Below are 27,574 nucleotides of genomic sequence, written 5' to 3'. Positions count from 1 at the left end.
GTAGGCACCCATTTCTCCAAAGGGAGGCTTGATGGGATCATCACCGGACAGGGACCCTCTCAAGAAGCAACCCCTGAGAACACCTTGACCCAAATCTCTGCCGGCATCCAGCTGAGGTTGCCCTGATCTCACCTTTGTAAAGACCCTGCTGGGATGCGCTCTTAAACCTGGTCTCCCTGAGGGCGCAGTGGGAGTACCCCGATCCTCATCCCTCCTAGGAGTCCAGATGGGAAGCCTCCCTGAGTGACCTCTGCAGACAGCCTGCTAGGGGCACTCCAACCTTGATCCTCACAAGGGTCCCACTGAATGTACCCCCAGTCCTCACCAGAGCCCTGGGGTGCATCCTTGGGGCACCAGAGACTGAATGAAGGCTCTGAAGTTCTCCACAGGTGGCCACAGGTGCTCCCATCCTTGGAAGGCAAATGTGCTACTGCTGCTACTCGGAAAACACCCCTGACAGAGCCATTGCCAAGCGGACCCTGACCAGGTGGTGGAGTTTGTTTTCTACTCTGCTGCCTGCAGGTGGGAGGTGGACCCAGCTGTCTCAGTGCTGGTCCTCAGTTGCCACCCTGCACACCTGACTGGGGCTAGGGCTGGGGAGGGACAGATAGGGCCTGAGCCTCAAAGACTGGCTCCCAGCCCTGGCTGGTAGCTCAGGTGGTTAGACCGTCCGTCACTATTCGCCAAGGTTGTGAGTTGGTTCACCAGTTAGGACATATACAAGAATCAACCAATAAATGCATAAATAAATGGAACATCAAATCGATGTCCCCCCCCCCCCCCAAAAAAAAAGATTGGCTCCCACCTGGGTGCTGAGTACCTAGTTGCCATGGAGGCCCCTGACGTCCCAGGTTGCCCTCTAGTTCAGTGTTACCTGGTTTGGGGGTTGCTCATGGACCTCCCTGGCCACTGGAACCACCCCTCACCCCATCTCCATTCATTTCTTGGAGCCTGTTACTGTACCTTTCCTGGCATCCTTATTGGACCCCCAGGTAAAGCCTTACCCCTCCCTATGGACAGCCACCTCCAGGGAGGGCAACTCTTGGGTTCTTGTCTTCCTCCTCTCAGAAGCCTTCCTGGTTTAGTCACAGCAGAGCAGATGGCATCCACCCTCTGCACAAACTGAACATGAGTCATCTGCCCCACATCCCAGGCCCTGGAGCCCACATCCTGCCTCAGTTAGCCCAGGGTTGGGATGCTGTGTGTTGCAGGTGGGCCCCCAGCATTTTCCAGTGTAACTTATATGAGGTTGAAGGCTCCTGTTTGGTTTGTTTACAACCGTATGTCCTCAGCCCCTGGCACACAGCGAGTGCCAAAGAGATTTCTGAAGGGCATGACAGCATTACAGGTGACCAGGGGGTAGCCCAGAAATGCCTGTGCACACCCTGGGCTCACCTTGCTGCCAGCCACCCTGACCTAGGCAGTCATCGAGGCTCCTTCTGATGCAAGCTGCTGCTTCCAGGTGGAAAGCCAGAGTGGGGACCGCAGGACGTCCAAGGGAGCGTCTTCCCGGACCAGTTCTTGTCCCATATTTGTGTGCCAATGTCACTCAAAGCCCTGCCCCACAGGGAGGGGACCTGATCGGCAGGAACAAGGTTGGCAGTCTGTAGTTTTCTCTTGCTGCCACTTATTTCCACTAACTCCATTCCTTAGAACAACACACATCAACCATCTCACATTTCTTCAGGCTGATGTCTTCGGATCAGTCTCACTGGACTAAAGTCCAGGTGTCCACAAGGTCAGTTCCTTCTCGAGGCTCCAGGGGAGAATCTCCAGCTTCTAAGCCGCACTCTTTGGCCTCCTCCATCCTCAAAGCAGCAGCATAGTATCTTCAGATCTCTCTCTGACCCTTCTGTCTTCCTTTCATTTATGACACTGTGATGACATTGAGCCCATTCTGATAAACCAGGATAATGTCCCCAGCTCAACTTGCTGTCCTTAACTTAATCAACATCTACAAGCCCATCTTGACATGCAAGGTATCAGATGCAGATTCCAGGGATTAGGATTTGGATATCTGTGAGAGCTATTATTCAGTTTATATAGGGTCTCAGATAGGTCCCTCCTCATCCCTTCTCTTCTGCACCCCAAGGCAAGAGAGTGGGGGAGGCAGGAAAACTGCCAGAGATAGGTCCAGCCAGGGGGACCAGAAAGGGAAATTTGACTGGTGGTTCACAGAAGAGCAAAAGATGATGCTCTCTGAGGGTGTTCAAGGAAGGCTGCCTGGAGGAAGAGACCTCAGAGTTGTATCTTCAAGAACACTCATGGGAAATGACAGTTAGCTTTGGGTCAGAGGGACCTGGGGCAGTGAGGTGGTGGCTGAGGATAGTGGGCAGTGCTGGTCTCTCCCTCCCTCTGTTAACCAGCTTCCTCCTGGGGGCTACAAGGAAGCTTTGCTTCTCCACCCTCTCAGCTGGGAGCCTGAGGCCTTTGTCTCCTGTAAAATGAGGCTGATCACAGAGCCTAGGGACTGCTGAGCATTCCTGTCTGCTGATTACTACCTCGATGCCTGCCCGCCCACTGCCCATGAACAAAGGGGATGCCCGAAACGACCCTGGGGCCAGGATCATGGGGGCCTCCCCCACACCTTTGCCTTTCGGCCTCTGTGTCTACCAGGGGCTGCCTGCCCTCTGTCCAGTCCCAGGCTTGCTCCTCCTGCCAGGTCCTGTGAACTCCCAGAGAGCTGGTCATCCTCAGTGCCTGGCATGGTGCCAGAGAGACCTGTACTCGCGATTTTGCTCTTCTTTTCTGTAAAACGGGCGGTAATAAACACTCTACTGGCTAGAACTCGTTCATCCACAAGTATTTTTTGAGCGCCTGCTGTTTACCAAGGGTGCACTGGGAACACCTCAGGCACAAGGAGGGCCTTCACATGGCAGGTGATGGCTAGAAGGCTAAGCAGAGCCAGCATCTTGGCCACACGGCCTCCCCGCCAAGCTCCTGGGGCCCCCAACTCAGCAAACCTTCCCCCAGCTCTCCTCCCATTGTCGCTAGAGACAGAGGCAGTGTCCAGATTGACGGATGGGGAAACTGAGGCTGACGGACTGGACAGGGGTTGGACTCGAAGGAAAACCAGAGAGCTTTTTGCAAAACACCTCTCAACTCCACGCACTGGTCGGAGCGGGCAAATCGATTTTCCCTCCCCTGACCCCAGCCCCAGCCCCGCAGCTGTAGTTCTCTCTGCCCGAGTTCTCCCCTCTCCGTTAACACCAGCGGCGGACCAGGCCTCGGGCGTACAGGGCGTGGTGGGACCGCCCGGCTCTCGTGCCTTCCCCGTTAGCGTTTCCGCGGGCCCGGGGAGCCTCCGGGACGCCAGCGATCGTGCAGCAACCCTGTCCCTGTCCCACGTGGGTACAAAGTAACAGCAGAAAGCCTTTCCTCCGCGGCGCGCTCGCCCGGGAACGCCCCTTTCGTGAGCAGCCGTCGGTTGCATCATTACGGACGCACTGCGAGGGCACTATGGGAAATGTAGTTCCGAACGTCCAGGAGACGCTGAGAGCGCCCTCCCTTGTCGCCGTGGCAACGAGCAAGCGGCCCCGCGAGGGGAGCTGGGAGATGAAGTGCGAGCGTGAGGCAGACGCCCAATCAATGAAGCGGCCGGCGGCAGCACGGGGCGGGACTTCCGGCGCTGCCCTGGTATTGCTCAGTTCGCTGCGGGAGGTGGGTCCGTGTGGGCTCCTGACGAGTGCGGTGCGGGCTGGACCACCTCCCTCGAGCCCCGCGGGCGGCGAAGGAGAAGGGCGGGGAGCCCGGCCGCGCCTTTGCACGCGCCGTGGCCCCCGAGTGGCTCCGTCTTCGTGAAGCTCTCGTGTCCCGCGGCTCCCCAGCCCTCGACACCACGGTACCCGACGGAGACCAAGCTTCGAAGTTTCTTCGGCCGCCGGATGTTACTGCGCCCGGGGCGGCGACGGAGTTCAGCGGAGTGCGCAGGCACTCGGCGCGCGTCTAGGTCGCAGCCACGCTCCGCCCACAGGTTCCGATGGCCGCTGAGGCGCAGGTGAGTGAAAGGGGGTCCGGTTCCGAATGAGCCCAGGACTGAGCAAGGCTGTGGAGGGGAGGTGCAGCCGGCAGAGGCCGGTGGACGAGGGCCTGGGCTCGGTGATGCGTGCGTGGTTCCGGGCGGCGGGGCTCCCCGGGGCGGGTGCGATCGTGGCAGCTCTCCGTGGTGTCACTCTGCAGACACCATGTGCAGAACTGGCACGTGTGGGGGTCCATTAGTTGCCTGACCCTGGGGCGGACTGGTGAGGTGGTGCTGGGCTGTGTGCCTGGCGGTCGGTCCCGCTGGAGGGCCGTAGACCAGGTGTTTGTGCCTGAGACGGAAGGATGAGCTCTAAGAGGTGATCCCTGGAAAACTGGGTGGCAGGAGATAGGGTGCGGCTTGTGCTCCTGGCCCGGTACGTAGGTGGCATCTGTCAGGTCACCAGCTTGTGACTGTGGGCTGGGTGCAGAATCTAGTAGTAACATGAGTGAGGCATCAGTGGTATCGGGGGCGGGGAGGGAGGGGGGACTGGGAATCTTCTGAGGTAGGGATTTTAGGAAGAGGGAGGGATGAGAGTATGGATGGGGGGATTGGGGCTCAAAGGGAAAGATGTGGTAGGACGCTGAGCCACAGGTCAAGGGCCTGGATGTGTTTCTCTGTCTACATTTTGGTTGGCTTCTCTGCCCACTGTTGACCCTAAGGCTCAGTTGAATCCGTCATGACAGGGCCTGGTCACCTTTGAGGATGTGGCTGTGTACTTCTCCCGGGAGGAGTGGAGTCTCCTTAATTCCACCCAGAGGAGCCTGTACCATGATGTGATGTTGGAGAACTTTATGCTCATTGTCTCACTGGGTAAGACCCTCACGTTCCCCCAGGAAACTGACCACCTCTGACTTTCCCTCACGGAATTTCTGTTCATCCCAAAGTCCCATCAGGGAGGCTGCTTTATTCTCAGATTTCCTGGGTTGGTGCAGAGTACCAGGACTGGGCCTGTGCTTGTAGAGTCCTCTCTCAGCAGCTCTGTTAGCAGCCTCAACACCTGTTGCCCCAGCAGCTTTCTGGAGGACAGCTTGGGCTTCAGACGTTTACAGTTTTCCCAACAAGTCCCACCCAGCTCTGCCTCTCTCTGTGACCCTGCTGAAACATGGTCCCTCTGTGCTCTGGGTTTTGCCTTCTTTCTCCAAAAGATATTATATGGACTTCTCCCTGGGCCAAGTTTGAGCCATGAATTCAAATCAGTAGATCCATTGTGAGAGTGTTGTGTTCTTAATATCTTTCAATCCATGGACATGACATGTCTTTCTGTTTATTTGGCAGTTCTATAATTTTTTTGTAGTGTTCTGTATACAAAGCTAAACTTATTCTTTGGATGCCATTGTAAATGAAATTGTTTTCTTTTTTAGTTTTTTAAAAATTGATATTAGAGCCCTGGCCGGTTTGGCTCAGCGGTTAGAGCATTGGCCTGCAGTCCAGAATGACCCAGGTTCGGTTACCACTAAGGGCACGTACCTCGGTTGCAGTTTGTCCCCGTCCGTGGTTGGTCGTGCAGTTGGCAGCCACTCGATGTGTCCCTTTCACGTCGATGTTTCTCTCTCTTCCTCTCTCTCCCACTCTATCTGAACAACAAATAGAAAAATGTCCTCAAGGATAAAAAGAAAAAAAATTGATATTAGAGAGAGAGAGGAAGGGAGAAGGAGAGAGAGAGAGAAACATCATTGAGAGAGAACATTGATTGGCCATCTCCTGCATGCCCCCCACTGGGAATCAGGCCCACAATGTGGGCATGTGCCCTACTGGGAATCGAACTAGCGACCTCTTGATGCATGGGTCGACGCTCAATCACTGAGCCACACCAGCTGGGTTTTTTCTTTTCTTTTCTTTTGGTTAATCCTAACCCGAGAATATTTTGTCCATTGATTTTTGTTTGTTTGTTTGTTTTAGACAGAGTGGAAGGAAGGTAGGGAAGGAGAGAGAGAGAGAGAAACATCTATGTGAGAGAGAGACACCAATTGGCTGCCTCCCACATGTGCTTCCGACGAGCCAGGGATCAAACCTGCAACCCAGGTACATACCCTTGACAGGGAATTGAACCTGTGACTCTTTGGTGCTTGGGCCGACTCTAACCACTGAACCACATTGCCTGTGGCTGGAATTGTTTGCTTAATTTAATTTTTTATTGTTTTTTTACTAGTGTATAGAAATATAATTCATTTTTGTTTTTTGTTTTTTCATTTGCTTTTTTTATCCTTACTCAAGGACATTTTTGCATTAATCTTCACAATAGAGCAGGAGGGAGAAAGGGGGGAAGAGAGAGAGAGGAACATCCACGTGAGAGAGGCACATTGACTGGTTGCTACCCACATGACCCTAACTGGGGCTGGGGACAAACTGCAATGAGTTACGTGCCTTTAGCGAGAACCGATCCGTGGGCTGACACTCTAACTGCTGAGCCAAACCAGCCAGGGCTATAATTTATTTTTGTATACTGATGTTGTAACCTGCAACCTTGCTAAACTCATTTGTTAGCTATAATAGTTTTTTTAGTGGGTTTCCATATACATGTATATATAATGTGATAGCATCTGCAAAAATATATTATTTTAATCTTTTTTTCTTTGTTGACATTAGAGAGATAGGAAGAGAGAGATGGAAACAGCGGTTGAGCGTAGACCTATGCACCAAGAGATTGCCAGTTTAGTTCCCAATCAGGGCACATGCCCAGGTTGTAGGCCCGATTCCCAGTGTGGGGCATGCAGGAGGCGGCCAATTGACATTCTCTCTCATTGATGTTTCTGTCTCTCTCCCTTCCTAAAATCAGTAAAGAAAAAAAAAAACCTTAAAAAAAAAAGTTGTATGGCCCTGGCCAGTTTGGCTCAGTAGTTAAGAGTATCTGCCTACAGACTGCATGGTTGCAAGTTCTATTCCCAGTCAAGGGCATGTACCTTGGTTGCAGGTTTGATCCCCGGCCTCAGCTGGGGTTGTGTAGGACGTAACCGATCGATGTTTCTCTCTCTCTCCCTTCTTCCCTTCCACTCTATCTAAAAATTAGTGAAAAAATATCCTCAGATGAGGATAAAAAAAAGAAAAAAAGTTGTATGCCTGGGGTGTGACTACCCACCTTGACCTGCCCTGTTAGGAATTTATGATCAGATGTTTGAGATTTTTAAAAATATGGGTGTTGTGACATAATAAATATATTTGTATTTTGACTTTGTTTCCAGTTCCTGGCACACAGCTCCTAAAATCCTCGGAATCTCTGCCATGATGCTAATGGTGACTGGTAGCTGGAGACCCCTAGAAAGTTAGAGGATGGGCTTGGTCACCAGAAAGACCAAGGCATGACTGGAAGATTGGATTTTCAGCCATTCTATATCCCGATCCTCCCAGCCCCTACCCTCCTATAGACAGCAGAGGGCTGGGAGTCAATCACCAATGGTCAGTGATTTGATCAGTCACGCCTATGTAGTGAAACCTCCATAACAACTTTTATTTTTATTTTATTATTATTTTTTTTATAAAAAGTATTTTTCTTTTTCTTTTTTTTTTATCCTCACCCGAGGACACTTTTCCACTTTTTGTTCAGGTAGAATGGGAGGGAGAGAGAGGAAGAGAGAGAGAGAGAAACATCTACGTGAAAGGGACACATCGAGTGGCTGCCACCTGCACGACCAACCAGGGCCGGGGACAAACTGCAACTGAGGTACATGCCCTTAGCAGGAACCGAACCCGGGTCTCTCTGGACCGCAGGCTGACGCTCTAACCGCTGAGCCAAACTGGCCAGGGCTCTTTTTTTTCTTTATTCCTCACCCGAGGATACTTTTCTCCTTATTATCAGATAGAGTGGGAGGGAGGGAGGGAGAGAGAGAGAGAGAGAGAGAGAAACATCGATGTGATAGAGCCCATATGAACTGGTTGCCTCCCGCACAACCTGACCAGGGCCAGGACGAACTGCAACCAAGGTACATGCCCTTGACTGGAATCGAACCTGCAACTCATTTGGTCCGTGGGCTGACACTATAACTGCTGAGCCAAACCGGCCAGGGCTAAAGTACTTTTTCTTTATTTTAGAAAGAGAGGAAGGGAGAAGGGGAGAGAGAGAGAGAAACATCAATGAGAGAGAACATTAATTGGCCATCTTCTGCTTTCCCCCCACTGGGGATTTGGCCCACAACCTGGGCATGTACCCTGACTGGAAATCGAACCAGCGACCCCTCGGTGCATGGGTTGATGCTCAACCACTGGACCGCAGGCTGACGCCACATCGGCCAGGCTCCATAAACTTTTATTTATTTATTTTTCATAAAAACTTTTAAACAGTGGTGTTGGAGAGCATCTGGGTTGGTGAACACATAGAGGTGCTTCAAGAGTGGTGCCCCCAGAGGGCATGGATTCTCCTCAGCCTCCCAGCATACGTTGCCCTAAGCATCTCTTTCACTGGGCAGTTCCTGAGTTGTGTCCTTTATAATCGATCGGTAATCTGAAGTAAACTCTTCTCCTGATTTCTGTGAACCTGAGTTCTAGCAAATTGTTGAACCTAAGGAGGGGTCAACAATTGTGGGAATCCCCAACTTATAGTCAGCCAGTTAGAACTACCAGAGGCCTGGGACTTCCAGTTGATGTCCCAAGTCTGCACAGTCTTATGGGCAGACTGAGCCCTTAACCTGTGGGATCTGACTCTGACACTAATTCTCGTAGTTACTGTTGGAATTGGTGAATCCTTGTACACCCATTTGGTGTCAGGGTTGGAGAAGTGGTGTGGAAAACTCCCCATAAACTTGGTGCCACAAGATGTTGTAAGATAGCACAGAGGTGTTCGTAGCTATAATTTCCCCTCAGCACTGCTTTATTATTTCAGTCTTCTGAAATCCATTGGGACTTGTTTTATGCCCTAGCAAACGGTTTGTTCTGGAGAATGTTCCATGTGCAAGTGAGAATGTGAGAAGAATATGTATCTGTTGTCGTTAGGTGGCATGTCTTATAGGTGTCTTAGTTGTAGCTGATATTTAGTGTTATTCGAGTGCTTCATTCTTGTTCATTTTCTGCCTCGTGATTCTGTTTATTGAAAGTTAGAAATTGAAATCCCCAACCATTATTATTTATGAATTTCTTACTTTAGTTATGTCAGATTTTGCTTTGTAAGAGGTTTTTTTTTTTAAAACAGATAGCATGAGCCCTCGCCGGTTTGGCTCAGCCATTAGAGCGTCGGCCCACGGACAAGAGAGTCCTGGCTTTGGTTCCCGTTAAGGGCATGTACCTTGGTTGCAGTTTGTCCCTGGCCCCGGTTGGGATCTTGTGGGTGGCAACCAGTCGATGTGTCTCTCCCACATGGATGTTTCTCTCTCTTCCTCCCTTTCTCCCTCCCATTCTATCTGAAGATAAATTCAAAAATATCCTTGGATGAAAATAAAAAACAACAACAACAAAAAACACATAACATGAGATTTATCCTCTCAATTTTTGAATATACAGGGGAGGCCTGGCCAGTGTGGTTCAGTGGATTGAGTGTTGTCCCACGACTGAGGTCCCTGTTCAGTTCCTGGTCAGGGCACATGCCCAGATTGCAGCTGGATCGCCAGTAGGCATACGAGAGGCAGCTGATTGATGTTTCTCACATCGATGTTTCTATTTCTCTCTAAAAAATCAATAAAAACGCCCTGGCTGTTTGGCTCAGTGGTTAGAGTGTTGGCCTGTGGTCCAGAGAGACCCGGGTTTGGTTCCCACTAAGGGCACGTACCTCGGTTGCGGTTTGTCCCTGGCCCTGGTTGGGTCATGCGGGTGACAACCACTCAATGTGTCCCTTTCACGTTGATGTTTCTCTTTCTCTCTCTTCCTCCCCGCACTATCTCAACAAAAAATGGGAAAATGTCCTCAGGTGCGAATAAAATAAAATAAATCAATAAAAACATTTAAAAAATGAAATAAATAAATGTACAGAGGAGGTTCATTTTCTAATACTCAGTTTCCTTTTGGTTGCCATGGTGACATGAGCTTCCTGTAGTGTGTGGCCAGCTGGGTCAGCCTTTACTAGGGCTGGCCTCTTAAACTTTCTCCTCCTAGGATTTGTACCTTCAAGGTCCCATGTGGAGGGTGAAGAAGAGCCCTGGGTGCCCAGCATGGTGGACATAACTCTGGTCAGAAGAGCAGGAGCCAGGAGGGGTCCTGGTCTTGGTGAGTGGGGCTGGAGGCACTTGGTTTCAATGATGTCCTCACACAGCATGGTGGTGCAGGTGTCTGTGCACTGGCATTTGGTGATAAGGCCAGTGACCACACCTTATTCCCACCTTACTTTACCTCTGGACACACTGTGTGGTCTTGCCATCTCCACCATGACTCAGGCCCTTGATGACCCACCTCTCTGGCCTCTGTCTTGTCACTTCTCCTTTACTGTGCTACAGTCTTTTCCTAGGAGTAGACACGTCCTCTTCACAGTGCTCACTGTCACCAGCAACTAAGGCCTTGCTGGGAGCCTATTGCAGAGACATGACTTGGAGGTCCCAGCTCTCCTCCCGCACTGCCCTTGTCCCTGTTCTGTGATCTGGCAGAGCCCTGTTCTGGGCCAGCCTTTCCACACCCAGACATATCCTGGCTACCTCTTGGCAATTCTGCGGACTCCTTTCTGGGTGTGTTATACACGCACTGGTGGTAAAGGTACCTCCTGCCTCTAATCCAGCTCTCAGTAGCTTAGCTTTCTGTTTCAGGTTGTCCCTGTAGACTGGATGATGGGGAGGCCTCTCCTCAACGGGTGAAGAGCTGCAGAGTCCACCTGTCAGAGAAGCACCTTCTGTGTGGGGAGTCTGAAAAGGATATCCCTGCCATGTTAGGCCACCTCCAACACCAGGCCACTCACAGTGAGAGCAAGTCATTCAGGAGCACGGGGCGCGGAGAGCCCTTCCTGCCCAGCTCTGGTCACCAGCAGCAGCAGGGAGTCCATGCTTCACAGAAGCCCTTCAAGTGCAGTGGTTGCGGGAAGGCCTTCCTGAAGGCCTTCGTGCTCCTTGACCACCTGGTAACTCACTGTGAAGGGAAACCCTTTAGGTGCCCAAAAGGTGGTAATGCCCTTAAGGAGAACTCGACTCTGGTTAATCACCGAAAAATTCACACTGGAGAAACACCCCATGTGTGTGAGGAGTGTGGAAAGGCCTTCAGTTACCCATCTAAACTGAGGAAGCACCAGAAGGTTCATACGGGCATAAAACCTTTCAAGTGTGGTGAGTGTGGGAGAACCTTCAACCGCAAAGATGCCCTTGTTCTGCACCAGAGAATTCACACTGGAGAAAGGCCTTACGCCTGTAACGAATGTGGCAAAGCTTTCAGTGTTCTGTCCACCCTCATCCGGCACCGGAAAGTTCACATTGGAGCCAGGCCTTATGAGTGTCAGGAATGTGGCAAGTTCTTTAAATACAACCAGAGCTTCATTATCCACCAGAGAGTTCACACTGGAGAAAAGCCTTATGTGTGCAAGCAGTGTGGGAAAGCATATGTGACCCGCTCCGGCCTGTACCAGCACTGGAAAGTCCACACTGGAGAGCGGCCCTACGAGTGCAGCCTGTGTGGGAAGACCTTCACTACCAGGTCCTACCGCAACCGGCACCAGCAGTTCCACACGGAGCAGAGGTCCTATGAGTGTGCGGAATGTGGAAAAGCATTCAAACACAGTTCTACCCTCCTTCAGCACAAGAAAGTCCACACGGGAGAAAGGCTGTAGGCAGACGGGGTACCATAACTGGCTCCATGCTCAGCATGGAAGATAACTCTCCAGAAAGGAGACTGAGGAGAGGAGCTGTCTGAATATGTTGTGTTTTGTTGTTTTTTCATTCCTCACCCGAGGATATTTTTCTATTTATCATTAGATAGAGTGGGAGGGAGAGAGAGAGAGAAACATCAATGTGACCAGGGCCAGGGACGAACCGCAACCGAGGTACATGCCCTTGACCGAAATCGAACCCGCGACTCTGCTCCGTGGGCCGACGCTCTAACCACTGAGAAATACAGGCCAGGGCTTGAATATGTTTTTTTAAGTTGATTTTTTTAGAGGGGAAGGAAGAGAGAGAGAGAAAAACATCAATGTGAGAGAAACATCGATTGGCTGCCTCCTGCACGCCCCCTAATGGGAATCAAGCCTGAAAAGCAGGCATGTGCCCTGACGGAATCAAATCGGGACCTCTCAGTCCATGGGATGACAGTCATTCCATTGAGCCACACTGGATGAGGAGAGGAGCCATTTGAAAGCTGAACCAGGCACACCCCAACACCCATGATGGGAAGGGTGTCAGGAATGAGGGAGGTTTTGGGGAGCTGTGTTATACTCCGACTGCTCAGGCTGTGATAGAAGCCATCACACCTCTGCCACCTGGCTGGTCCCCATGGTTGCATCCATCACCCCACTGTGCTCAGGGACCACAGACCTCCATGCTTCCCACTCTGTATAGAACAGAATCATGAGTAGTGGAGCCCATATGGGACCTCATATCCCCCTGACTGGTTTAGGTGTGGACATGACCTAGCTGTGGCCAACAGGAGCTAAGCAGTGTCCACCGGGGGCATCCAGGGAGGTGAACTGATTTCATGTACACTGCTGACACCGCATGTGGCACCTGCCGTGGGCTTGCCCCATCCTGGGACCACCTCACGCTGCTCTGGGATGCAGTGTGGCTCAGTAGGTTGAATACTGTCCCATGCACCCAGAGGTTGCTGGTTCAATTCCCCGTCAGGGCAAATGCCCGGGTCGCAGGCTTATCCCCAGTAAAGGGCGTGCAGGAGGCAGCTGATTGATGATTCTCAATGATGATCGCACTCTCATTCTCTCTCTCTCTCCCTCTCTCTAAAATCAATAAAACGTTAAAAAGAAAAAAAGGTCTTGTTTAAGTCACATTTAATATTGGGGGTTCTGATCTCTGTGTGAGGGGAATAAAGAACAAAATTGGACTCATGAACAGAGGGAATGGCATCTGTGGGGATCCCTGACTTGTCTGCCTGGGTGAGGATAGCAGAATGGCAGAGAACAGTTCTGGTTGAGGTTGGCCTAACTTGCTTTGGTGCCTGAGACCTGCAGGGAGAGATTAGAAGGCTTGGTAGGCGAATCGTGTCATCTGGGTGTCAGGTTTACTGGTGGGTCAAGAATGGGAGAGTTGGTACCAGATGCCCCATGTGTCCAGGGACAATAGGAGCCAGGATCCTTGTTCCCAGGGAATGTTCCTCAATCTCCAGCATTGGTCACAGGAAGCTCTTTCCAGAGTCAGCTCAGAAGCCATGTCCTCTGAAATCTAGAACTTGGAAGTAAGCTGTAGACTAATCATAAAACCTATAGGGGCCTGTTGGAAAACAGGTGGCACAGAAACCCTGCAGTAATGAGTGGGGAGTCTGGTACACTAGCAGGTCTGAGCTGGTTCTAAAGAGGCTTCCACAAGTGTTCAGGCAACTATCATTTCAGGGACTGAGGGTTGCAGAACTCTGGAATTGCAGACCTGTTACCTGTGACTGAAATCACACTCACCACATTATGTACTGGTCTTCTGGATTCTAGCCTTCCTGGGCACGTTCACCTCGTGGCCATCACCCTGGATGTTCTGGGATGTGGTTTTTGTGACGTAGCCAGTGTTCCTGCTGTCTGTACACCATGGCCTTCACTGTCTTTGCCTCCACTGACTCTGGGCTCAAGGGAGAGAAGTGGTTGAATGTTTATTTTTGTGGGTCCTTTTGATTTAAAAATGTTGGAACACTGTTTTGCCACAAAGTAAATACAATGTCAGTTCAGCAAAACTCGTATGTTGCCTGTAGCTGTGTCCCTGGTCCAGAAACTGCTTCCTGTTAATAGGAATTGTGTTTTGAAAGAGTCATTGGCCCCAGGCTTGAGGGGATTTGGGCCACGGTGCTCATCCTACCACATGTTGGGGCTGGAAACCACCACTGCTGCCTCTCACAGGGACGATTCTCTCGCCCACCCTCCTGATGGCAGGAGGGGTAATGACCACACAGGGTAAACCTCAGGCAGGCTTGCAGTCAGGGGAGTTTTGGGTCAGTCTGCTCAATTTCTCCCCAACACCATAAAGTGTATACCCACTTGCAGGTCTGCTGAGGCCCTCCTCCCTGAGTGTAATAATTTCCACCTCCAACATAGGGGTCTGTGTGAGAGCAGGTTTGAAGTCCAGCTGAGCCAGGTAGAGCTCAGATCTCAGGGCAAATCGGAATTTGTTCTTTGTTATTTCTTCCCCAACTTCATCTGTCCTTTGGATTAGTTGGCACAATGGCATTAATTGCATCTTTGTCTCTATTTTCCTAGGCCAGGCTGAATTAAGCTATGTATTTTCTGGTTAGGGAGGAGATTATGAACCATTTCCTCTTAAGTGTCTTCATTTAGGGATGATAAAGTCTTGAGATTCACACGCTGGCTGGCTGTAAGTTGCCCAAACTGTTTGACCTTGTTTAATTTTCTTGTCTCAGTTTCTCTATTCCACTTGCCCAGGAATTTTCCTAGCTTCTTACTAACCTGCCTGCTCCAGACCCTCCCAGCCCAGAGCCTCACCTTGGAGTGAGCCAGGGGAAGCTGAGATGTAGGGGGGACTCCACTGCACAGCATCCCACACGGTGATGCTTGGCGGTTGCCATGGAGATCTAGAGGGACACCGCCTTGGGTGCAAAGCATCCTGGAACTACCCTTCCCAGAGGGCTCTGCGCATAAGAGGCGTCACCGCATTGGACCAATGAGGGCTGGCGAGGGCCGGACTTCCGGCCCCGAGACTGTCACTTCGCTGCCGGCCTCCGGCCACACCGGTGTTGGGGGCTGGAGCGCGGCTGGTCCGGCCGGTTTTCCAGGAGGTTCTGGAGACCCGAGGCGAGGGTTGGAGGAAGGCGTGGGCGCAGGGCCGCTCCGTGCGCGCGCCGTGGCCTCGGGCCCACGGCCACGCCCTCCAGCCTCGGTTTCTCCGGTGTAACGTGGGCAGCTCCCTGGGGCCTTCGGGCGGCGCCCGGACCCACGTGCTCTCCGGCCTCCGTGGCGCCCGGGAGGCGGTGTCCAGGGCGTTTGCGCCTTTGACGGACGGACCAGGAGACTGAGGCCCGGAGCCAGAGCGCCTGGGTCGGCCGCTGCAAGCGCTGATTCTGATGGCGGCGGCGGCGCAGGTGAGTAGAGTGAGCCCCAGACCCCACCGCCCGCGCTGACCCCCTCCTCCATGGACCAGAGCCCCAACTAGAAGGGACTTACCTGGACGTCTTGTCTTACCTCTTGGATGCTCCCTGGACCCGGTGTCCAGGCCAGTGCAGCGTGCACGTTCGGGATCCCCACTTATGGCTGCCAAGGGGGTGAGGGTCCCGCACGTCTAAAGGCTGGGATGGGAAGCAGCCTTGGCACTTCCGGTCTAGAGCTTTTCAACTTGGAGCTCGAGGAGAGGGGATAGTATGTCAGAGCGGGGAGTGAGCGATCCCGAGGGCGCCGGGAGCTATGGAAGATTTTGGACATGCTTTAAGTTAGGAATTTGAACCTATCCCGCCGTTTCCTGAGTGGAGATAGACGCAGGTGGGGGTGTCGGTGTGCAGGGAGAAGGGAGGGTGGCCTGTGGAGCAGACTGAAGATGGAAAAACGGTCGAATTCCCAATATAGGTGCCTATTATCAGGTGCGGGGTGTGAATGGGTGTCCTGAGTGAAGGACTTTCACAAGTTTCTTAGTCTCGGCACCAAAAGAATGGAGCTGCTGGAAAGGAAATCAAGAATTTGAAGGGAGAGCAAGGTTCAGGGGAAAGTCGAGAAGTGTCTGTCCAGGAGTGGAGCCATCACGTGCACCTGGAACTTTTGACTTTCAGGGACAGAGTCCTGGCATCCTGAGCCGAGGTAGGGTCTGAGAATTACATGTAGGAGGAGGGGAGTTCACCAACTCAGCCAGAGATGGGCATTTAGTGCTCCGAGGAGATGAAGAGCAGCTGGCTTCCCCCTGCACGCACAGGAAGTCTGGCAGGTGGCAGCCAAGTGAGAAGGAAATGGGGGGGGGGGGGGAGGTGTTATGGAGGGAGGAACTGTTCCTCTGTGCCCACCAGATCCTTGGGTCCACTCTTGTGGACACCAGAGGGGATCACCCAGTCCTTCAGCCTGGAAGAAGCCTTAAAACATCAGGCAATTTCAGCAGGGCCGGGTGATGGGAGGGAGACAGCTGGGACTTATGTAGTTGCTTACTGCAAGAGCAGTAGGGGCACGTCTGGGGAGGGTCAGCTGGAGCAAATGCTGATGAATGACTCAACGCCTGGGACTGCCCTTGGGGTGGCAGCCAGCTGAAGGCTGAGGGCTTGCTCTGGCTGCCTTGTCTGGAGTGGCCAGCAGGCAGGCTGAGAAGGCATGTAAGGTGTAGACAAAGGGGGGCCCAGACAGTGGAGGGAAGCTGCATCTGCAGAGCCCTGGGGGAGGAGGGTGAATGTCTGAAGGACATCAGGGAAGTGGCTGAGGGGACGGGGTTGGGTTGTGGGTCACACACCCATAACGTAGATCATGCCCATCTTCCCCTGCCCACTGTTGTAGGGTCTGATGGTCTTTGAGGATGTGGTCGTGTACTTCTCCCGCGAAGAGTGGGAGCTCTTGGACGCAGCCCAGAGGGCCTTATACCGCCATGTGATGCTGGAAAACTTTGCACTCGTGGCTTCATTGGGTAAGGCCCTGAGTTCTCCAGTTGTTGCCAGGCTGGTCCACCAGCACTAACCCCCTTACCTCCTGGTGTCCTCCGAGCAGCCCCACACCCACTGGCTGGGTGTCCGTCCGGCTGTGGCACTCCTGTGCCTGGGCTCAGTACCCATCCTTGTCACTACCAACACGTTTCTCCTCACGGGCACCATTAATCTGATCCTGTGAGCCCTGACTTGTGATGCAGCCACTAGATTTTTTAGTTGCACAGTTCCTCCCATCTCTTGGGCACTGGTTGTCATGAGCTGGGGCTGGCCCCTCACTTGCTTGTCTTCTGTAGGACTCTCTGCCTCCCGACCTCGTATAGTCATCCAGCTCGAACGTGGTGAGGAGCCCTGGGTTCTCAGTGGGCCGGATGTGACCCTGGCCAGGAGTGCCCAGAGGAGGCCCAGCCCTGGTGAGTGGGTCTCCGGGAAGGGGGGTCCCTCTTCCCCACTCTCCTGCACACTGTCCTCTCCTGCCTTCCACCTGATTCCTTCCTGTTCTCCTTCCACCATTAGGCTCTCCTGGAGACTCTAGCCTTGGCTGCCCATAAAGGGGGAACTCTAAGGGCACCCCAGGCCATGGTGAGACCTCTGAATCACACCCTGGCTGAGGGTCTCAGCACCAGAGGCACAGCCTTGAGATGTTCCTGGTTCTGCCTTCATGGAGGTGACCATGGTATGGGGAGAAGCAGTCAGTAAACAGAGTTCATGAGTAAAACTATAGCATCAGGTAGCCATCAGTGTAAGGAACACAGGCAAGCTGGGGAGTCCTCCAGACAAGTGTGCTACATACAGGAAGTGTTCTCTCCAGCTTCCACACCCAGACTTTAGGGTCCCCCTTGCCCACCCACTCAGTCATCCCAGGTCACCTCCTCCTGGTCAGGATGACCCAAGCATCCACTGTTTCTGATCCTTCAGGTTCCCAACATCTGGCAGAGGGCAGAGATGTTTCTGGGGAAGCAGCATGGCCAAGGACCTTCCAGGGAAGGCCTCCTCCGTTGCCTAGTAGGGTCCTCCCCCCAACTGCCACCTGTGAACCTGGAAAACGCCTGGAGGGTCAGTGGGGCACTTCCTCATCTCAGGAGAGAAAACCCACAGGGGTCTCTGTGATCTACTGGGAAAGGCTCTTGCTAGGCCCAGGCAGTGATGAGGACAGTGTCAGCTTGCGGCTGACCTCCCCGCTAAGGGCTCCAAGGGGCAGCCCCTCCACGGAAAAAGCTCTCACAGACCTCTTGGAGCCAGGCAAGCAGCCAAGGGCATCCAAACGGCAGGAGCCATTGGTGCGGAAGCCCTCTGAGAGGACCTTCCCGAGCATCCCAGACCTTGAGGCCGGTCACACTGTGGGGGAACTAGGAATGGAGGGGTCTTGGCACAAGCCTCAGAGAGTCCCCGCCGGCCAGGAGCCCCCAACCTGGGATGAGCTGGGTGAGGCCCTCCATGCTGGCCCGGGCCTCCTTCCTGGGGAGAAAACCTTCGAATGCAGGGCATGTAGCAAAGTCTTTGTGAAGAGCTCGGACCTCCTCAAGCACCTGCGCACCCACACCGGGGAGCGGCCCTACGAATGCGCACAGTGCGGCAAGGCCTTCAGCCAGACATCGCACCTGACACAGCACCAGCGCATCCACAGCGGCGAGACACCCTACGCATGCCTGGCCTGTGGCAAGGCCTTCCGGCACAGCTCCTCACTGGTGCGGCACCAGCGCATCCACACCGCGGAGAAGGCCTTTCGCTGCGGCGAGTGCGGCAAGGCCTTCAGCCACGGTTCCAACCTCAGCCAGCACCGCAAGATCCACGCAGGGGGGCGGCCCTATGCTTGTGCGAGGTGTGGCCGCCGCTTCTGCCGCAACTCGCATCTGATCCAGCATGAGCGCACGCACACGGGTGAGAAGCCGTATGCCTGCACACTCTGCGGGGCCGCCTTCAGCCAGGGCTCCTCGCTCTTCAAGCACCAGCGTGTGCACACCGGCGAGAAGCCCTTCACCTGCCCCCAGTGTGGCCGGGCCTTCAGTCACAGCTCCAACCTCACACAGCACCAGCTGCTTCACACTGGCGAGCGGCCCTTCCGCTGTGGGGACTGCGGCAAGGCCTTCGCCAAAGGCGCCGTGCTGCTCAGCCACCGGCGCATCCACACAGGCGAAAAGCCTTTTGTGTGCTCTCAGTGTGGCCGCGCCTTCCGCGAGCGCCCGGCCCTGTTCCACCACCAGAGAATCCACACTGGTGAGAAGCCTGTGCGGAGGCCCAGGACCCTGGCGGGTCCACGCCCCCTGGCCAGGCCTCCTTCGGGGGCATCATCAGAGGGTGCTCCAGGGACCCAGCCCCTTCCTACCTCAGGCTCAGCTGCTGTGTCCCAGCCAGCTGAGGCCTGAGGTCTCACCTCTGCCCTTTCCAACATGGAGCCCCTTCCACGGCCAAAAGGCCAGGTCCTTTGTAAATCCACTGTGGAGAAGACTTGTGCGTGCACTCAAGTTCCATCAGCACGTGGTGACAAGATTTGCCACTTCAGCCACAATTGACTCCTCCATTTCCCAGAGGTCACACTACAGAAAGGTCAGGTGGAAGGGGATGGAGATGGAGCTGGGACTTTGGTGGGACTGAGACATGGCAGTCAGAGCCAGGGGGAGGATGCCACTGTGCCACTTTGTCACTTGTTATGACTAGACGCTAAGAGAAGGAGGGGGGTGTTGGTATGGGGGTAGAGGCAGTCCAGAGGAATTTGTAATGTAAATACCCAAACTGGCTAGTCCTCCCAGGTATCAGTTCATCTAAGGCTTTCAGGCACACTAGACAAGAGGTTGTGTGGGGTTGGATGCTGGCTTTGGTCAAGTAGCTGGGATCTGAGCCTCAGCTTCCTCCTCTGGGGAAAAGAAGGGTAAAAAAGATTCTGTCCTCGAAAGGGTATTTTCAGCCTCCTGACAGGATCTTTATAAGCCCAGCATGTGCTCTGCAGTCTCAGTGCTGCAGAGTTCCTCCTAATAGCCCTGTGAGGTTGCTGCTGTGGCTGGTATCCCCACTCCTCATGTGAGGAAACGAAGACAGAGAGGGGGCATGAGCTGCGCACAGTAAAGACAGGCCCAGTATCCAGACAGCCATCGTTCCAACCCCACACTCAGGTCTGCCAGCGGTGAGGGCAGAGGGAGGCCTGTCCTGGCTCCCTGCACATGCTGACCCACGGGAGGTGGAGGTGGTGGAAGTTCCGAGGGAAGGAAAGACAGAGTGAAGGCTACCCAGCCATGCTCATCCATCAAGATTCACATCGAAGCCTCAGCATTGACCATGTCCTGTTATTACCGAAGTCAAGTTTACAGAAGCCTTTACATCCCCACTGCCCTGTCAGGAGGTGAATGAAGAACAGGTCTAGAGGAAACAAGATGGGTCTTATTTCTGCAGGGTCTCTGCTCCCCACTTGCCCTCCCGACATCACCCCTCAGTGTGTCACCCCCACATGGTGGGTACACTGAGGCAGACTGTTGGTGTGGGGGCCTGGTTTGTTTCCTGTGGCCCTCAACAGACCGGGGCCCATCTTGACCTCCGGCCTCACTCCCAGGGAAGTTAATGGTCTTTTTACTGGGGAAAAAGGGAGTAGAAGGTACAACTTGGAACAGACATAGATGGTAAATTCTTGCACGGCACTGTGGAAGTCCACAGCTTCAGTCTCCCCTCCCACCGAGTCCAGAGAGGCTCCCTGATAAAGGTTTCTTTTTCAAATCATGTGTGTGGTAACCGCCTGGTTTCACCCTAGCACACTGAAGATGTGCCACCAGGGCATGTCCTCGCAATAGAGCTGTGGGGACTTGGCTTCAATCTGGGTCTCTTTGAGTAGCAACAGGGTAGAGATGCAGCCTGTCTGTGGCCACTGAAGGGCTGTGACACCTGTGTCCCCTTGGCAGCCAGAGGTGGGTGGGTGGCAGGGTGGATGGGGTGGGGCTGCCCCAAACAGCAGCTCTACTAGGAGTTGGGGCCTTTGCGGATCCCAGCTGTGGAATCTGAGGCAGGGACCACATATGACCCCAAAGGTTGACCCCAGTCCAGTGGGTGCTCCTGTCCCATCATATCCAAGACCTACAGCCATCTGCCATACACAGTGAGCACAGACATGATTCCCCTACTCCCCACTTGCCAGCAGAGTCAGTTCTATCTTGCACCCCAGAAATCTCACAAGGCGGTGAGGTGGGTGAGAAGTCAGGCAAGATCCAGGTCCTCAAAACCCAGGACAGGTCCTCTGTGGCAGGCCTCCTGATACCCTGTGGGCCCCTAAGCCATTTGTCTGCCCTTCCTAGCCTCTTGCCCCCACTTCTCCTTTCCCCAGGTTGGCCTCCCCACCCTGACTGAGGACTCTTTTGGGAGGCTATGAAGACCTTCAGGTGGAGACCCAAAGAGTTTCCCCTTTCTGCACCTTAGACAGAAGCTCCTCTGGGAGCCCAGTTTCCACCTTGAGCCCTCCTGGCCCAACCTGAGCCTGATGCCCTCTCCTGTTTCCCCACTAACCTTCCTGCTTCCTTGAGCTCCTTCCCACCTGTATGGCCGCGGCTATCCCTCAATTCCTCCACAAATCTACCTCTCCTACAACTCAGGACTGGTCAGTGGCCTCTGCCCTGTTACTGTGGGAAGAACAACCATGAGCATCTTCCTTCCCCCATGTCTTAGCCCCTGAGTTGCCCTCCACCAAATCTCTGGCAATGTGCCCTGTCCTGCCAGGCTGTTCCCCCTGGTCTTTCAGGATCAAGGTGGTGAACTGAACCCATCCACACTTGGTTCAAAAGCCCACTGAAACCACAGAGGATCATGTTTAAGACAAACCCTGTGGCCTGGCTGGTGTGTCTCAGCGGATGCGCATCCACCCATGCACCAAGAGGTTGCTGGTTCAGTTACCCAGTCAGGGCACATGCCCAGGTTGTGGGCCCAATGACCAGTGGGGGGCATGCAGGAGGCAGCCAGTGGATGTTCTCTCTCATGGATGTTTCTATCTCTCTCTCTCCCCCTCTCACTTCCTCTCTCTCTAAAATCAATAAAATCAATCAATAAAAAAAAATTGGTAACTGCCTATTGAGATAAACTAAAGGTCACCTTACTAGTTCTGGCCCACAAAGAAAGTAAAAGGTTGAACATGTCCCATAGGCCTAGACAAAAACCTCCATCCCTCACTTTGCAATACTGTACTGGTATCTGAAGACGTGTCAGACTCGGTATATAAATCATGGGACAGTTTCCTCATCCGTAAACGGGCGCCCACCGGGGAGGGCGCTCAGCGGAGGTCGAGTGAAGGACGAGCACCCTCCTCGCTGGAGAAAGCCCACGGATCACGCGGGCCTTGCCAGCCAGACTCTGCTTCCTTCTGGGACCACCCAGAAGGTGACTCTCTGCCATACAGGTACACGACTCGGGCCTCCACTCACGGCAGGGCGACGCTCCAGCTGTTGCCTTGGAAACTGCAGTAGGCGGGCGAGCGGCTCTAGCGGTTACCAAAGAGACCACTGGACGACCAGAAAAGCCTCAAGCAGAGAGCTGGGGGAGGGGCCTGGGCAGAGTGCCAGCTCCAATTGGCCGAAAGGTCACGTCTCTCACCTCGCTTACCAATAGGAACCCGGTACGTTTTGCACTTGCGAAGGATTTTAACGGCCCATCAGACTGGAGCGACTCGCGGTCGTGAGAGGCCTCTGAAAACGAGCCTCCGCTGGCGGCCACCGCCCCTGTCCTTGCTTACTGAGGCTCATGGGAAACGTAGTCCGAAGGGAAGAGGCGGGGCCTTCGGAGCAGGAGCGTGATTGGTAAGCGCGGTGTCGCCAAGGCAACACGTGGAGGGGCGGGGCCATTGACCGGAAGTGGCCTCCGGGCGCCGGCGTGGTGGCTGAGGTGAGCGCGGGCCCGCCTGGGCGCGGCTTCTTCCACCTCCCGGGACCCAGCTCCTCCTCCTGCGCTCCGGAGCGCCCGCCGCCCTCCCGACGTGCCCTGCGCGCCCCACCTCCGAAACTCTCCCACCCGAGCATCATTCCGCCTCCTCCCGGAAGACCCCTTCCCTCCTTCCATTTTTCAGAGACAAACTCCGGAGGCTGATCTCGCGGGTCGGACAGGCCCCCCCGAGGTGGGCGTGTTTCACTCCAGACCCTCTTCAGGGCCGGGTCACCGTTGCCCGCTCACGAGTCCGTGTATTTCAGGATCTTGTTTTGCTTTGCTTTTGCTTTTCACTTGCACGGTCCAGACGGTGCGAGTCAGCCACAGTGCGCTGTGGTCGGCGAGCACGGAGCCCCGGAGTCCAGCCGAGCTCCACCCAGGGGGCAGACGTGCCCCTCCCTGTAGCCAGCCCCTCAGGGTGCCCACTTCAGTCAACACGTCCTGCGCACCCATCCCCTCGTCCCATGTTGCCCCTTCCCACCCTCACGGCCCCAAGTCTCTTCCTGCCCCTCAGCCTCCTAAAGGCTGACTGCTTCCTGCCCCTTCCCTCCTCTCTTGGGTACTTCCCGCGGTTTCACAGCCTGACCCTGGAGCCTACCTCTCCACCACCTCCTGTTCTACCCAATGTTGGCAGTTTTCCTGGAAGATCCATTGGATAATCTGCCTCCAAGCATTTGTCCACAAGTCTGCATTACCCTGGTGGTGGCTTCTTGGCTGGCACCCTGACCCTTCCTTTTCTGCAGGTCCCTCTTGGTGGCTCCAAAAAGACTACTGGCACAATAATGCCATCCTCACTGGGCCTGCCCTCCGTGGACCCTGCAGCCACCCCAGAGAACCCTGAGGCAGCACGCCTCCGCTTCCGTGGGTTCCGCTACCAGGAGGCAGCAGGCCCTCAAGAGGCCCTGGCCCTGCTCCGGAAGCTGTGCCACCAGTGGCTTCAGCCAGAGGTGCACTCCAAGGAGCAGATGCTGGAGCTACTGGTGCTGGAGCAATTCCTGGGTGCGCTACCCCCTGAGATCCAGGCCTGGGTGCAGGGCCAGAAGCCAGGCAGCCCTGAGGAGGCTGCAACCCTGGTTGAGGGACTGCAGCATGACCCTGGGCAGCTGCTGGGCTGGGTGAGTATGGCCATTTTGGCTTTGTGGAGGGACAGAGTGAGACTAGAGCCCCAGTGACTTGCCTCTCCCCCTCAGATCACAGCCCATGTCCTGAAGCAAGCAGTGCTCCCAGCAGCACAGAAGGCAGAGGACTCACTGGGGAGCCTCCACCCTTCAGGGATAGTAGAACCCCTCAGCACAGCCATTGGGGAGGGGCCAACGGGTGCCCAGATGGAGGGGTCTGCCCAGCTCAGCTGCAATGTGAAGAAGGAGCCTGATGCCGATGGGCAGGAGATGGGTGAGAGTGGGGGCCACAGTTGTCTAGGGGCCTCCTGGTGGAGTGTGGACATCCACAGCTGGGATGGGGACCCAAGAGGGACTGAACTGCACAGGTGGGTCCCTGGAAGGCAGGAGGAAAAGGCTGTTTCACTGCATGCTATGAGTGATACACACAGTGGCCTCCTGTCTGCTGGCAGAAGAGGTCCATGGCTACAGCACCAGCACCAGCTCATCTGCCCCAGCTCATGTGGGCAGCCCCTGACCCCCATCTGCCTCACTTCCTAGCACCTGCCAGTCCCCCAAATCCAGCCCAGTCCCGAGAGGGGCCAGTTGGACCTGGGGAACCGGACTCTGCCTCCTTCCACCCATCCAGGATTCAGGTGAGCAGCCCCAGGTGGGAGGAGAATGTCTTTGGTATCTACTCTGCCCTGCCACTTTTCCAGGCTCCTTGCCAGCCATTGTTTTACATTTTGCTACCCAGATTGGAGTTGGTATCAGGGTGCCTTGCAGTTCATGGGGGACAGAGGGAGAGACCAGTGGTCTTTATACTTGGTTTAGGGTGACAGGAACTGTTAGAGAGAAGTCATTCAAGGGGTTGCAGCTCCCAGTAGGCCTGAGTTAGCACCAGGGATTTGCACCCTTGTGTGCAGGTGGGTAGGGGACAAGATGACCAATCTTGGGAGGAAAGCCTGAGCACCAGGCAGCAGTCTGGTCTCCCCAGCACAACTGAGGTCAGAATGCAGAAGCTCTTCCTAGGAAATTCCCCTAGTGCCCTCTCTTGAGCAGGGTGTGGAAGCTCAGCTGAGGCCCCTGCTACCTGGAGCACTTGTTTCCTGAGTGTGGGTAGCAAGGGTCCTATCCTCTCCCAGCAACTTTGCTCCTAAGCCACTCCACTGGAGTGTCCCGGTGGAAGAGGAAGTTGAGATGAGCCTGGAGGTTGTGAAGTGCCCCAGGCTCTCTCCAAGTCCTGATGGTACGATAGGAAAGTGAGGCCTGTGGCAGAGACAGGATTCAAAGCCTTCTCACCTCCAGCCACCACCAACCATTCTTGTTGTGGTTCTGTGTGACTGCTGCCTCCCCTGTGGCTTGTCTGTCTGGACTGTTTTTCCCAACCCAGCAAAACCCCACCCAGATGATGGGACTGTGGGAGGCAAGGAGGGCAGACCCCACAGGTTAGGAGTGCATCCCCAGGTAAAGTCCAAAAGAGCTCACCTGGTCCTCACATGCAGAATCTAGCCCACCACCCTGCAGACATACATCACCTGCCCTGGAGGTGTGGGGCTGCACCTTCTATGGAGAGTCCTCCCTCAGCTTGGTACCCACATCCAGGAATGTTGACAGCCCGTTGCAGCTCCCCCAAGGAGAGTCTCTATTAAGAGAGGGGCCTGGGGTCCCCTGAGTCCCCTGGCCTTTTGCTGGGGACACACTGCCCAAGGCACAGGGTTGGAGCCAGCCACACCTATCCCTGTCTCTGCCTCTCCCAGAGCCCAGGAGTCCTCAGCTCAGTCTGTCTAGCCAAAACGTGGGGTGGTGTAGCTTAGGGGTACCGGTGCTGGTGCTGGCAGCCTCCCCCAAGTGAGCCGCTGGCCGCTCCCACCCTGCCTGGCTTCCCCAACACTCACACCATCATCTCAGCATCATCTGAGCCTCCAGAACTGAGGCTGTGACCTGGGCTGGGTGGGTGTGGAGTGGCAGGCTCAGCAGTGATGGGCCACCTCCGGGCAGGAGGAGTGGGGGCTGCTGGACCCGTCACAGAAGGAAATGTACTGGGACGTGATGCTGGAGAAGTACGGCACGGTGGTCTCCCTGGGTGAGGACCAGCTGCGCCCCACCCCGCCCCTCTTCCCTGCCTGCATCTTGCCCTTCCCTGTGCATGTGGGCCTACCCCCTCCTTTCCTAGGGGCAGCCAGGCCACCCGCCAAGGCCCCACCCCTCACTTGTGCCAGCCCCTCGCCCGCCCAGTGCCAGGACTGGTGCCTGACTGACCGACCCCCATCAGGGTTACCGCCCCCTGGGCCCGACACGCGGACTGAGGCAGAGCCCAGGGCACGGAGCGCAGAGGTGGAGGGCCCTGGAAGCCTCTGCCCCGGTGAGTGCAGCCCCATGTGACGTGGTCCACCGGGTCACCGGAGGGTGGTAGCTTGTGTGGCTCACACACAAGGGGCGGGGGTGAGGCCTACGTCTGGGCACTGGGGCCACTGGGTCGGTGCCTGTCATTCCCCCCAGGAGCTGAGAGCGAGAGCCACGGGGAGGGTCCGCAACGCAGCCTCGAGCCCCTACCTCCCTGGGAGGGCCCGTCGGGGTCTGCTGCTTCGGTCCCACCTCCACCGGTGCCGGGCGCTGCGCGGAGCAAGCCCTACACGTGTGAGCAGTGCGGCCGTGGCTTCGACTGGAAGTCTTTGTTCGTCATTCACCACCGGACGCACGCGGGTGGGCAGGGCTCGCGGGCCCCGGCCTTGGACGTAGGTGGCGCTGAGAAGCCGCTGCAGGGTCACCGGGAGCCGGGCGCAGCGCGCCATTCCCGACGCGCGCCCCCGGTACCGCGGAACTACTCGTGCGAGGAGTGCGGGCGCAGCTTCAGCTGGAAGTCGCAGTTGGTCATCCACCGCAAGAGCCACGCTGGCCAGCAGCGCCACTTCTGCGGCGACTGCGGCCGCGGCTTCGACTGGAAGTCCCAGCTGGTCATCCACAGGAAGAGCCACCGGCCAGAGGGCCCGTGAACTGCTGGAGAAGGCAGGCTCGTCTTAGGGTCCTGAGTCCTCAGGGCCTGGACACAGTCCCTGCTCGGCCTCGGTCTGGAAGACTTGGAGGCAGTAGAGGGCGCTGGAGTGAATCAGAGTTCCCAGGAGGGCCCCTTATGGAAAACCACCTGGGTGCAACAAAACAAGCTGCCCCGCCCCGCCCCCCGCGCTGCCCCCCATCTCAACTGAGGTCTGGTTTAGAATCCGCCGCTGACCCGTGGCCAAGGGGGTGACTTCCAAGCTCGGATCTCCCCCTGTGACGTGATGCGGGACTCTTCCTGCACCTGGAACCTTGTTAGCCGCTGGTAGATGATCAAAAACTGCCCCTTCCCACCCTTCCTGAAGTGGCGGGGTCCAGGGCCTCTCTGTGTGGAAGGTGTGGAAAGCTCAGGAGAGCAGGGCCTGCTTCTGTTGACAGGCAGAGGGAAAACTGATGGTCCCACACGTGTGCTGTAGATTTTTAACACATTTTACTTTTAGACTAGGGAAGTTACTGCTTAACAAGCCTGATTTCTGCCTTCTGGTCAAAAGATCGACAATTCCACTCCTGCCTGGCAGCTGGGGCCACAGAGAAGCATACCCATGGGGAGGTCCTGTGGTCCTTCAGTGGAAGCGAAGTTGATCATTCACCGCAAGAGCCATGCTGGCCAGCAGCGCCTCAGCCCACCTTGTTCCTGGGCTGCCCATATCACTCTCCCAGCCTCGTTGTCCTTTGACCTCTTGAGCCCCAGCTTGAGTGGAAACTAAGGGGACTTATTTTATTGATTTCAGAGAGAGATGTGAAGGGAGAGAAACATTGATTTGTTGTTCCATTTATTTATGCATTCATTGGTTGATTCTTGTATGTGCCCTGACTGAGGATCGAACCCTCAACCTTGCGTATCAAGGACAATGCTTGAACCAACTGATCTACAGGGTCAGGGCAGGGGACTTACTTTTTAAGCACA

The 27,574-nt window shown here is 55.0% G+C and overlaps 3 protein-coding genes across 4 annotated transcripts; all 3 read left to right on the top strand.

The window, feature by feature from the left end:
• The first annotated feature begins 3,734 nt into the window (after nucleotides 1-3,734).
• ZNF584 (zinc finger protein 584) lies at nucleotides 3,735-11,757 on the top strand. 2 transcript variants are annotated; one of them, XM_036273889.1, is made up of 4 exons: nucleotides 3,735-3,997; nucleotides 4,705-4,831; nucleotides 10,037-10,147; nucleotides 10,678-11,757. In XM_036273889.1, the coding sequence occupies exons 1-4, from the start codon at nucleotides 3,980-3,982 to the stop codon at nucleotides 11,682-11,684; spliced, it is 1,263 nt and encodes a 420-aa protein (XP_036129782.1). In that variant the 5' UTR covers nucleotides 3,735-3,979; the 3' UTR covers nucleotides 11,685-11,757. The 2 variants fall into 2 exon arrangements, with proteins under 2 accessions (XP_036129782.1, XP_036129783.1); XM_036273890.1 differs by lacking the exon at nucleotides 10,037-10,147.
• Nucleotides 11,758-15,047: 3,290 nt separating this feature from the next.
• ZNF324 (zinc finger protein 324) lies at nucleotides 15,048-19,080 on the top strand. Its single transcript, XM_036273880.1, has 4 exons — nucleotides 15,048-15,097; nucleotides 16,482-16,608; nucleotides 16,921-17,037; nucleotides 17,543-19,080. Exons 1-4 carry the CDS (start codon nucleotides 15,080-15,082, stop codon nucleotides 18,988-18,990), a joined length of 1,710 nt encoding a protein of 569 aa, XP_036129773.1. The 5' UTR covers nucleotides 15,048-15,079; the 3' UTR covers nucleotides 18,991-19,080.
• A 4,182-nt stretch (nucleotides 19,081-23,262) lies between these two features.
• ZNF446 (zinc finger protein 446) lies at nucleotides 23,263-26,606 on the top strand. Its single transcript, XM_036274890.1, has 6 exons — nucleotides 23,263-23,628; nucleotides 23,704-23,905; nucleotides 24,172-24,266; nucleotides 25,612-25,696; nucleotides 25,787-25,975; nucleotides 26,113-26,606. The coding sequence occupies exons 1-6, from the start codon at nucleotides 23,296-23,298 to the stop codon at nucleotides 26,604-26,606; spliced, it is 1,398 nt and encodes a 465-aa protein (XP_036130783.1). The 5' UTR covers nucleotides 23,263-23,295.
• Nucleotides 26,607-27,574: the final 968 nt, after the last annotated feature.

Source organism: Molossus molossus, unplaced genomic scaffold, assembly GCF_014108415.1.
Source record: "Molossus molossus isolate mMolMol1 unplaced genomic scaffold, mMolMol1.p scaffold_m16_p_21, whole genome shotgun sequence".
Lineage (NCBI taxonomy): Eukaryota > Metazoa > Chordata > Mammalia > Chiroptera > Molossidae > Molossus > Molossus molossus.
This window is presented reverse-complemented; position numbering and strand designations above follow the sequence as displayed.

Coding starts and splice junctions, on each gene's coding strand:
- ZNF324 (XM_036273880.1), top strand. Junction 16,609..16,920: donor TGCACTCGTGGCTTCATTGG/GTAAGGCCCTGA, acceptor TGTCTTCTGTAG/GACTCTCTGCCTCCCGACCT. Junction 17,038..17,542: donor CCAGAGGAGGCCCAGCCCTG/GTGAGTGGGTCT, acceptor CTGATCCTTCAG/GTTCCCAACATCTGGCAGAG.
- ZNF446 (XM_036274890.1), top strand. CDS start 23,296: ATGCCATCCTCACTGGGCCTGCCCTCCGTGGACCCTGCAGCCACCCCA. Junction 23,906..24,171: donor TGCCGATGGGCAGGAGATGG/GTGAGAGTGGGG, acceptor CTCACTTCCTAG/CACCTGCCAGTCCCCCAAAT. Junction 25,976..26,112: donor CCCTGGAAGCCTCTGCCCCG/GTGAGTGCAGCC, acceptor CATTCCCCCCAG/GAGCTGAGAGCGAGAGCCAC.
- ZNF584 (XM_036273889.1), top strand. Junction 4,832..10,036: donor TATGCTCATTGTCTCACTGG/GTAAGACCCTCA, acceptor TTCTCCTCCTAG/GATTTGTACCTTCAAGGTCC. Junction 10,148..10,677: donor CAGGAGGGGTCCTGGTCTTG/GTGAGTGGGGCT, acceptor TTTCTGTTTCAG/GTTGTCCCTGTAGACTGGAT.